The sequence below is a fragment of the Xenopus tropicalis genome, chromosome 1, assembly GCF_000004195.4.
Source record: "Xenopus tropicalis strain Nigerian chromosome 1, UCB_Xtro_10.0, whole genome shotgun sequence".
NCBI classification, from domain to species: Eukaryota; Metazoa; Chordata; class Amphibia; order Anura; family Pipidae; genus Xenopus; species Xenopus tropicalis.
This window is the reverse complement of record NC_030677.2, coordinates 205,166,430-205,178,307: the sequence shown is the minus strand read 5'-3', so window position 1 is coordinate 205,178,307 and position 11,878 is coordinate 205,166,430. Positions and strand designations below refer to the sequence as shown.

Genomic DNA, 11,878 nt, shown 5'->3' with positions numbered 1-11,878 from the left:
TTTCTCTGTAATAATAAAACAGTACCTGTACTTGATCCCATCTAAGATATAATTACCCCTTATTGGGGGCAGAACAGCCCTATTGGGTTATTTAATGGTTAAATGATTCCCTTTTCTCTGTAATAATAAAACAGTACCTGTACTTGATCCCAACTAAGATATAATTACCCCTTATTGGGGGCAGAACAGCCCTATTGGGTTTATTTAATGGTTAAATGATTCCCTTTTCTCTGTAATAATAAAACAGTACCTGTACTTGATCCCAACTAAGATATAATTACCCCTTATTGGGGGCAGAACAGCCCTATTGGGTTTATTTAATGGTTAAATGATTCCCTTTTCTCTGTAATAATAAAACAGTACCTGTACTTGATCCCAACTAAGATATAATTACCCCTTATTGGGGCAGAACAGCCCTATTGGGTTTATTTAATGGTTAAATGATTCCCTTTTCTCTGTAATAATAAAACAGTACCTGTACTTGATCCCAACTAAGATATAATTACCCCTTATTGGGGGCAGAACAGCCCTATTGGGTTTAATTACTGTTTAAATAATTTTATTAGCAGACTTAAGGCAGGGGATCTGAATTACAGAAAGAGCCCTTATCCGGAAAACCCCAGGTCCCAAGCATTCTGGATAACGGGTCCCATACCTGTATATATATCGATATATAAAGTCAAATTGTGTGTCTGCACTCTAAACAGGTGCAATAAGTAGGTGCTAGGTGAAAACATGTAAATACCTATAGAAAGGACCAGCACACCAAATCACATCAATATCTTCTTTTTATTCACTGTGCGATCCAACAGTCCTGTTTCAGTCCCTCCTGGGACCTTTATTAAGGACAAGGTGCAAGTGAAAAATACAAACTTAAATAGTACAAAAATTTGAAAAAAATACTCCAGTGACATCACAATTTGCATAGACTCATTATCCAATACCGTCACAGTGCGGGCCATACACTGCTGGCCAATCAATTTATCCAAACTGTTAATATATAAATTATAGTCAGTGTGATCTTAATTTCTCACCAGCAGGTGGCAGCATAAATGAGTTTAGTTTCCTGACTTTTTACTCTTTTATTTCTTGTTACAGATTTATACTAGCCACCCTGCCCATGTGATCACTCAGTATTCTTAACCCAGGAAACAACTAAGCCCCAGCTGCTCATTTTGGCCCCTGGGGGCCACACAGTCTAGCGCATAGATCCAGAAGCCTTCCCGCTGCAATAGCAATTTATTCAACTCACCACTCTTGGCCGCCTGGGGTCATTCTATGTTTCACCCCATATTTTTTGCCGGTGTGCGGGTGAGTAAGTAAGTCCCTAGTATCAGACTATTGCACATTACACACCCTGTACATTTATACACACCTGGGCTTTCAGTTAGAAAATGAGGCAGAGGAATTTCTTATACTTATCTTCTTCTCCTAGAGAGACACATACACCATTACTCTTCCAGAGGACTTTTTCTATATATATTATCAACTTTTTTCCACCAGAGCCTCCTCTTAAGCAATGTTTATCTTTATCTTCATAAACAATCTAACCTGTTCATCTCCCAATAGAGCTTCATCTTCAATCTTCTCTTCTGACAAACTAAACCTCGCCTCTGGCCCTCCGGTAATGTATTTGTAATGGCTGCCAGCCTAGCTGGGCCTCTTGCTGCAAAAAAAATGTAATCAGTGAACGGCCTTTAGATACCTGCCACTCCTGTTGTTCAAAGGTTAATAGTAAGGCTGCAGCACCCCCTTAATCATTACGTACTTCTTTTCCTCCTCTAACCCACTCTACCTCCTCCCTTAGGAATTTACTTTGGCTCTTGGCTCCTGAGCATGCTCAGTTCTTCTCAGGTCACCAAACACACCTTCCAGTCTAGTAGCCAATGAAGAGATGGCGCTGCTGGTTTCTTTAGAAACTCTGCTCTAGTAGTGCACTCCTCAGCCTCCTCTCCTGAGTTTAACCATTACAGTGCTCAATCCAAGCAGGACTTTTTAATTAATGTAAGTTCTGCCTGTGTAAGCCTGCATTCTTCATTGCATGAACCTTATAGGGCACCTGTGCTGTTTGCAGATGTTAATGTCACTGAAGATGTGTGAGAGGAAAAATGGGGGCCGGGTGAAAGCTGCTATTTGTTCTCCCCACTCAAAAAGCTTCAGTCCTCCACATCTACCTTTTCTGTGGGTAACAACATTTTGGGTTATAGTTCAGCACCAGTAATCAGTAGTATACAGCTGCAGATCCCAGGTGTCTGTGAACCACCCCAACAGTATAACATAAAATCAAAAAAAGCAAAAAGGAATTAAGCAGCTCCAGGCAGCATTCGAAAACTGCAGTGAATGTTAATGGCAGTGTCGGCACACTACATGTTTCGGGCAGAGCCCTTTCTCAAGTGTACAGGTACAAAGCATTGTGGGATTAAATACCGGGCTTCCCCGTCTAGCCACCACATTTTTTTGAAGGCAAACATAATGTGAGCCAATTAAGATGGAAAGCACTGGAAAATGTTAAAAGATCCCTAAGAGGGGGTAATTGGGATAAACAATTACTTCAAAGGGAAGCCAGGTGGATAGGAAACCTAGAATGCAGCAAACCTTAAGGTATGAATGACCATAATAATTTATGTAATACAGATAGCTAGAATCTCAGCCATAAAGCAGGGCAGGACTGCTGCTTACAATGGGGGGATCAGATAGGATCTGTGCCACTGTGACAGAATGCTCTGTTATACAGATAGCTAGAATCTCAGCCATAAAGCAGGGCAGGACTGCTGCTTACAATGGGGGGATCAGATAGGATCTGTGCCACTGTGACAGAATGCTCTGTTATACAGATAGCTAGAATCTCAGCCATAAAGCAGGGCAGGACTGCTGCTTACAATGGGGGGATCAGATAGGATCTGTGCCACTGTGACAGAATGCTCTGTTATACAGATAGCTAGAATCTCAGCCATAAAGCAGGGCAGGACTGCTGCTTACACTGGGGGATCAGATAGGATCTGTGCCAATGTGACAGAATGCTCTGTTATACAGATAGCTAGAATCTCAGCCATAAAGCAGGGCAGGACTGCTGCTTACAATAGGGGGATCAGATAGGATATGTGCCAATGTGACAGAATGCTCTGTTATACAGATAGCTAGAATCTCAGCCATAAAGCAGGGCAGGACTGCTGCTGACAATGGGGGGATCAGAAAGGATCTGTGCCACTGTGACAGAATGCTCTGTTATACAGATAGCTAGAATCTCAGCCATAAAGCAGGGCAGGACTGCTGCTTACAATGGGGGGATCAGATAGGATCTGTGCCACTGTGACAGAATGCTCTGTTATACAGATAGCTAGAATCTCAGCCATAAAGCAGGGCAGGACTGCTGCTTACAATGGGGGGATCAGATAGGATCTGTGCCACTGTGACAGAATGCTCTGTTATACAGATAGCTAGAATCTCAGCCATAAAGCAGGGCAGGACTGCTGCTTACACTGGGGGATCAGATAGGATCTGTGCCAATGTGACAGAATGCTCTGTTATACAGATAGCTAGAATCTCAGCCATAAAGCAGGGCAGGACTGCTGCTGACAATGGGGGGATCAGAAAGGATCTGTGCCACTGTGACAGAATGCTCTGTTATACAGATAGCTAGAATCTCAGCCATAAAGCAGGGCAGGACTGCTGCTTACAATGGGTGGATCAGATAGGATCTGTGCCACTGTGACAGAATGCTCTGTTATACAGATAGCTAGAATCTCAGCCATAAAGCAGGGCAGGACTGCTGCTTACAATGGGGGATCAGATAGGATCTGTGCCACTGTGACAGAATGCTCTGTTATACAGATAGCTAGAATCTCAGCCATAAAGCAGGGCAGGACTGCTGCTTACAATGGGGGGATCAGATAGGATCTGTGCCACTGTGACAGAATGCTCTGTTATACAGATAGCTAGAATCTCAGCCATAAAGCAGGGCAGGACTGCTGCTTACAATGGGGGGATCAGATAGGATCTGTGCCACTGTGACAGAATGCTCTATACAAGCACAAGTCTCTATTAAATCTTTAAATCATCAGTAAATATATACACGTTTTAATGACTTACTGCTCCTGTAACCGGCAATGGAACATTCTATACACACAGGGGGGGGGGGGGGGGGTAGGTTCGGAGAGTACCGGAGTGAATATTCCTGTAGAACAGAAGTTGACATCCGGACGCACAGGGAAAACCTTCACACATTTTGTTATTGGAATGAATAGAAAGGCCAATGAGATCCCCGGGGCACGTCGGAGCCATCTGTCTGAGGGATAAGGGTGGCAGCAGTGCGTTGTTTTTCCGCCTCAGTGCCCCTTTCTTGTATAACATTGAGGCTGAACCTGCCTTTGAGCTTCTGACGCAGGTCCTGCCATGCTCGGCTGAGCCCCAAACAACAGCCAGACTGGGCTCCCCCATCGGATTAACCCCTTTGCCAGGGAACCCAGACGTGACGTGCATTCTAAAGGGCATCTGGCTAATTAGTACGGTGTTATCCTACAGTCAGTATGCCGGTACCGCTGGTACACTCGGAGTATTACTGTTACTATTATAGGCTGGCCGCAAATTCCCTCTGCTGGCTGCTTGTATTTGCCACTCTTGGCCAAGTTTGCCAGTTATTGCCCTTGATATCTGATTGGCTCAGGGACAGGTACCCGTCAGAAAGGCTATCTTGTCCAGTGGGCACAGACTGCATCAAGCCATAGATAGGGTTGCCATGTCTGGTTTTGACCCGGACAGCTCGGTTTTGGGAAAGACCTTCCATGTCTTTCCCAATTTGGAAAACCAGGCAGGATTCTCGAAGATTGACGTGGTGATTGGCCAATTGCCGATCACTGTATCTTAGCCCTGTCCCCGTGATGGTGTGACCCACCCATGTGATGTCATGCCCCACCCCCTGTGATGTCATACCCCACCTCCCTGTCCAGAGTCCCCGGGCAGGCGAGGTGGCAACCCTAGCCATAGATAAAGTGCTTTCTCCATGGAGCGTGCCATTCCATCCTGATTTGGCTGCAAAATCAAACAAAGATTCCACTTCTCTGGCGACTTGGCACAACAAGGGGCTCTACCCATGTATGCCCAGCTAAGGTCAAGTGGTTTGGCGTTGGAAGTTGGCATCTCTCTCTGCATCTCACATGTCATTGCCCAGGGATCACCCATTAGGAGCGTGCCTAGTCAGGGAACGGACCGGCTCCAAAAGTGAAAGTGCTGGGACAATGGCATCAAGCAGAGACTATGCCCACCATTATTATTATTATTATTAACATTTATTTATAAAGCACCAACATATTCCACAGCGCTGTACATGCCCTCTGTGCCTCTCTTTATTCACAGGCACAGCAAGCAAGGCACAATGTATGGATAGTAATATAGAGATAGATGTATGGATAGTTATATAGAGATATATGTATGGATAGTTATATAGAGATTTATGAACAAACAGGAATCATCACAATAATGATTGCAAATTAATACAGAGTACAATTACATTAAAGATTAAGAACTCAGTAACAAATAGACAAGAGGAAGGAGATCCCTGCCCTGCAGAGCTTACAGTCTAGGTGGGTGAGTTACATACAGGCACCAATAGGAGGATAATAAGTGCTGCAGGTTACAGTGGGGGGACTGCACTATATGTGCCCTTAGTGAGCCCAGGCAGCGCCACCAGGGGGAGTCAGTGAGTTTATTCATGAAGGGACTGAGGGAAGATTCTCGCCGGAGGAATTTAGGGATGGCGTTCCCAATATAAGGGGCAGTGAGAGGGTGGGGGTTCAGGAACCAGCGGTGTTAGTGGGGGGGGGGGGGGTGAGCAGGGGTGGCTCTGAGAGAGGCGCAGGCAGGAATGTATGGGGGCACAGGAGAAGAGATGGAGTGAGGGGCAGAGGAATGGAGGGCAGGTTGTGAGAAAAACTTTGTAAGTTATTTTTTATTTAATGGGAAGCCATGATACGGACATCAGCAAGGGGAGGGGCCTCTTCTCTCTTCGATGAGAGGAAGAGAATTCTGGCAGCAGAATTTGATGAAGACTGTAGTGGGGAGAGATGGAAGTTGGGGGCGGCAGTGAGTAGCAGGTTGCAGTAGTCTAGGCAGGATAGAATGAGGGCAGGAATAAGTAGGTGCAGCGCAGTCAGGGCCGGGAGGTGCAAAGAGCAGTCAGGGCAGGGAGGTGCAGCGCAGTCAGGGCCGGGAGGTGCAAAGAGCAGTCAGGGCCGGGAGGTGCAGCGCAGTCAGAGCCGGGAGGTGCAGCGCAGTCAGGGCCGGGAGGTGCAGCGCAGTCAGAGCCGGGAGGTGCAGCGCAGTCAGGGCAGGGAGGTGCAGCGCAGTCAGGGCAGGGAGGTGCAGCGCAGTCAGGGCCGGGAGGTGCAGCGCAGTCAGAGCCGGGAGGTGCAGCGCAGTCAGGGCAGGGAGGTGCAGCGCAGTCAGGGCAGGGAGGTGCAGCGCAGTCAGGGCCGGGAGGTGCAGCGCAGTCAGGGCCGGGAGGTGCAGCGCAGTCAGGGCAGGGAGGTGCAGCGCAGTCAGGGCAGGGAGGTGCAGCGCAGTCAGGGCCGGGAGGTGCAGCGCAGTCAGGGCAGGGAGGTGCAGCGCAGTCAGGGCAGGGAGGTGCAGCGCAGTCAGGGCAGGGAGGTGCAGCGCAGTCAGGGCCGGGAGGTGCAGCGCAGTCAGGGCCGGGAGGTGCAGCGCAGTCAGGGCAGGGAGGTGCAGCGCAGTCAGGGCCAAAAGTGGGGGCAGCGGAGGAGGGACTTGTCGTACTGGACCCTCTCAAAAGATGTTTTTTTGCAGGGGGGCCTGATGCGCCCAAGTTACTCTGTTAAATAGGGTTAACAGTCGAATTTTTTCACCAGGTGTGGATTCGCGGGGGCAAGGAATGACCCTCCAGTAAGCATAGGGCCCTGATATGGGAATGGCTTCATTGTCAGCCGAGGGCACCCCCGGGGTCAGTATGTCATACCCCCAGTATAACACAACAGGAGGCCATATGGCCGGCCAGCCTAAGACAAAGGATGTGTCAGTGGCACCTTTCTCAATACCAGGGTGCAGGGATAATAATGATATATTCATTTATTCCTACTTCCATTAGACAAACTTAAAAGGGAAAAAATAGCTTGCCCTTTGCCAGAGAAGTGTTTGGGGAATGGGGCTAATCCTCCTTAGCTGCGCAACAATGGGGCATCTGAGAGTTAAGCGGGGGGGGGGGGCACTGCATGAACTTTTGCCATTGATCTCATACTTTCTGGCTCCGCTCTCGCATGGAGGAGACACTCAGAAATATGCAGTTTCCACACGTTGCGGCGGCGGCGGCGGAGCAGATTGGATGCAGCGGATCAGCCCACATCTCGCTAGCCTGACTCCTGACACCCGAGCCGGGCAGCGCGTCACCGGGAGCTTATGAATAGGCCGAGGTGTTCAGCAGCACTGCCCTTCCATTTACTGGGGGCTGGGGGGGCTCTTGGTCTCACAGATATGAGGATTTTAGGATGAAGCCTCTACAGACTCTTTCCAACTTTCAAATGGGGGTCACTGACCCCGGCAGCCAAAACCTATTGCTCTGTGAGGCTCCAGTTTTATTGTTATTGATACTTTATTGATACTTTATATACTTATCTTTCTATTCAGTCCCTCTCCTATTCATTTTCCAGTTTCTCATTCAAACCACTGCCTGGTTGCTAGGGTAATGTAAACCCTAGCAACCAGAAAGCTGCTAAGCTATGTATTTCAAAACCCAGGGAAAATAAAAAGTGACGACCAATTGCAAACTGTCTTAAATTATCAAACTCTACATCATAATAAAAGTTAATTTCAGGGTAAAGACACATGGGGCAATTAGTCGCTGTGACTAATTGCGCAACGTACCCACCATGGGATACTGTATAAGTCCCTGTGACTATTGGGTACAGTGTAAAATGAAAAAACAGCAGCACTCCGGAAATGTTGTAGAAAAAAGTGACTTTACTCAAGTGCACACAGCAACGTTTCGGGCATAAACCAGCCCTTTATCAAGCCTTTTTCATTTTATCCTGGATATTGTTTTACCCTGGCTGAGGGTTCAGCTTGCACCTGGGGCTACAATTAGCTGGTTTGTCCATTGTGTAGCACACCTTAATCAATTTATTGGGTACAGTGTAGCACTTATCCCCAGAACAGAACCATTACTGGGCTGATAGACAAAACATAATGTGCTGCTTGGGAGCCTTAGGAAGTGATGCAATCGCTATGACATCACAGCAGTGACGCAAGGCGTGACAGTGACCCCCCCAGTATCCGTCTGTAGGAGGAATGGGAATGTTCCATTGGGGGGAGGATGAGTATGGGAAATTCTCACTGACAAACTCCCACAGCCCCAGGGCAAACCTCTCTGTCAGTGCAGGAGCCAATCAGAGAGGAAATGATTAAGCACAAAACGGATTCTCGTTAATGTGAGTGCTCTGTCCAATCAGGGCTGTCCTAGTGCTGGGACAATAGGGCCCATGCTGGACCCCTTCTTTATAATCCAACCTTCAGATCTGCCTTTCAACTACATATCCCAGCATCCCCTAACAGCTTTAGGGAGTTTACCAACAGCTGGAGGCTGAGAAAAGCACAGCCCTGAGTTAAACTGCTGCTGACTCCGTCCTACATTACTCCATACTCTCTGCCACTTCCCCTGGCACCATAACGGCCTCACTATGCTTCATCTTGCCTTACTATACACATTATCCCACCGTTGTATTGCCTTCATCTTGCCTTACTATACACATTATCCCACCGTTGTATTGCCTTCATCTTGCCTTACTATACACATTATCCCACCGTTGTATTGCCTTCATCTTGCCTTACTATACACATTATCCCACTGTTGTATTGCCTTCATCTTGCCTTACTATACACATTATCCCACCGTTGTATTGCCTTCAACTTGCCTTACAGTACACACCCACAGTTACAGCCACTTCCCCTGACTCCATCTTACCTTACTATACACACTATCCCACATTTATATCCCCCTTTTTCCTGACAGCAGGGGGGGGGGGGACACTATGTGGGAGCCCAGGGCAGTTGCACCCCACTCCGGTGGGGGTCCAGGGGGGCCACATTGCTAGTGTATAGAGCGCAATTGCAATCTCTTTGAATTTCAGCTCTTACAGTTACCAGGAGAGGCTATTTGCCGGCCTGCTAGCATTGGGGCACTGCCACCTGAGGGGAGTTTCTCAAGTGCAGCCGCACCGCCAGGATATTATATCAGATACATATATATATATATATATACATTTATATCAGACAGGATATTATATTATATATATATTTGTATCAGACAGGATATTATATTATATCATATATATATATATATATATATATATATATATATATAATACCAGAGGCATTGGAATGAAGGTGGATCCCATGGGGGAGTTCTGCTTGATATCCTGTATCCTATTTACTAGACAAACATTCCCAGCCCTCGCGCTGACGTCAGCTTTCTGTTAGCGGTGGCTTTGCTTTTGTCACCAACCGTCACTATTGGGCTTTATTTTGCCATTATGTATTAGCCAACAGGGCATGAGTTTGACCACCCTGTGATCTGATTGGATCACTAACCCCTATGGGCAGATGGGACCCTGAGATGAAGCAAAGGGATCCAGCCCTGACGGCCTAATGAGTGGATCTGAATGGAAGGGGAGGCCGTAGCCATTTGTGTTCCTGGATCTGCTGATTCCCCATCAATGTGCCACACACTGGCAGAGCAAACCCGTGGTACTGCGGGGGCTCTATTGGCGGTTGGGGGCAATGGATGCACGGCCTGACTGAGTCTCACCTCTTTAGCCCTTTCTCCTGCTCTCACTGATTTACCCCTCTGCCAAGAATGGTTGCTATGTACTACTCCCATGGGTGCCAAGAACATGAAACCCCCGGCACACAGGGCGAGCCAACTGTAATCCTTAACTGGGGGGAGACAAGGGAACGATGGGGGCAGCCAGTATCCTCACCCTGGGGTTGCACAAATACACTTTGCAACCTTCCATATCACTTAGGAACTTTCTAAATACAGAATTGGTTGGAAGCCAAGTTTCAGCTCCTCAGCTGCAGGCTGGCTGGGGGGGGTGTCGTGGGATGGGCACAGAACTGAGCTGGGGGGGTGTCGTGGGATGGGCACAGAACTGAGCTGGGGGGTGTCGTGGGATGGGCACAGGACTGAGCTGGGGGGGTGTCGTGGAATGGGCACAGAACTGAGCTGGGGGGTGTCGTGGGATGGGCACAGAACTGAGCTGGGGGGTGTCGTGGGATGGGCACAGAACTGAGCTGGGGGGGTGTCGTGGAATGGGCACAGAACTGAGCTGGGGGGTGTCGTGGGATAGGCACAGAACTGAGCTGGGGGAGACAGGACCCCCATCATTAAGAGGGTGCCTGGGGGAGACAGGACCCCCATCATTAAGAGGGTGCCTGGGGAGACAAGGACCCCCATCATTAAGAGGGTGCCTGGGGGAGACAGGACCCCCATCATTAAGACAGTGCCTGGGGGAGACAGGACCCCCATCATTAAGAGGGTGCCTGGGGGAGACAGGGACCCCCATCATTAAGAGGGTGCCTGGGGAGACAGGGACCCCCATCATTAAGAGGGTGCTTGGGGAGACAGGGACCCCCATCATTAAGAGGGTGCCTGGGGAGACAGGGACCCCCATCATTAAGAGGGTGCCTGGGGAGACAGGGACCCCCATCATTAAGAGGGTGCCTGGGGAGACAGGGACCCCCATCATTAAGACAGTGCCTGGGGGAGACCCTCTTGTGTAGTCCCATTTAAAGACAATGCCAGGGTGCAGAAGTGTCATTATCCATCAGCAAACCCCCAGAGCTGACGCACTAATAAGGGGCATTTAGCAACCCGGCACTGCCCAGGAGCTGCTCTCGGCTACTTGGTTGCACTTCAGTAGAGCAAATAATATTCTGCTTTCCACTTGTCATCCAAGCACATTCCCTTATTTGCCTTTTGCTATAAGTTCAGCCGGTACATTGCGCTCAGGTCCGTGCCGGTGTCCCACATAAGGGCTACTTGTGCCTAAATACAAGTGGATCTTATAGGGAAAGGTGCCCTCAGGAAAGTGATCCCAGTTCCTATCCAGTGTAATGTTTAGCACTAAGCAACCTTCCATTATACTTTCATTTACACATTTCATTATTTCTTAATGTACTTGCTGTCTGGCCCTTGTGATTCTTTCCACTCCGTCTCGGACTGGGACCCCAGGGGCCCACCAGAAAACCTTAGATCATAGGCCCACTCTCCATACTATTTTCCCTCCTTTCCTCACCCAACCTCTTTATTCTCCTAGTCTCTTTTATTTACATGCTAGCATCTATTCCTCCATCTATTTCTCCCATTTGTTCCCATTCAGAAATAGGGAATGGCCATAAAGCAGGCTACATAGTCAGGAGCAGGAGGGCCCACTGACACCTGGGCACCCTGGGAGTTTTCCTGACACTGTTTCCACTGCTAGTTCTGACTACATGTACTACTGAAACAATGTAGAGCTAGGCAGCCCCTCTCCGTACAAGATGCGTGCATTGCAAGGCATTGTGGGAATTAGAGATTTGGCTGCAGGAGAGCTGACTACCATACTTTGTTTCAGTAGTATATGTAGTCAGGACCAGCAGTGCAGAGGAAAGATGGTAATGGTAATGGTAATGGCATTGCCCGGCAGGAAGGTTATGGTTAATGTTGCCCCACGCACTGCTCAAGAGTGAGAGTACTGAGGAATCGGCGTGGGTTTGGGGAGCCGCAATCAATAGCTCCATGTCATTGGAATGTTTGTTCTGCTTGGGGGTCGCTGTCTCCTAGTGATGAACATAATAGGAGTCCTGGGCTGTGACTTGGCCACAATGCCCATATGCC

General features: G+C 48.3%; 1 protein-coding gene across 1 annotated transcript; it reads left to right on the top strand.

Annotated features, from left to right (window-relative positions):
* Positions 1-6,114: 6,114 nt before the first annotated feature.
* On the top strand, positions 6,115-6,834 carry LOC116412505 (octapeptide-repeat protein T2-like). Its single transcript, XM_031906792.1, has one exon. It carries the CDS (start codon positions 6,115-6,117, stop codon positions 6,832-6,834), a length of 720 nt encoding a protein of 239 aa, XP_031762652.1.
* The last annotated feature ends 5,044 nt before the right edge of the window (positions 6,835-11,878 follow it).

Bases quoted from the DNA above. Each gene is read 5' to 3' on its own strand.
- LOC116412505 (XM_031906792.1), top strand. From the start codon at position 6,115: ATGAGGGCAGGAATAAGTAGGTGCAGCGCAGTCAGGGCCGGGAGGTGC.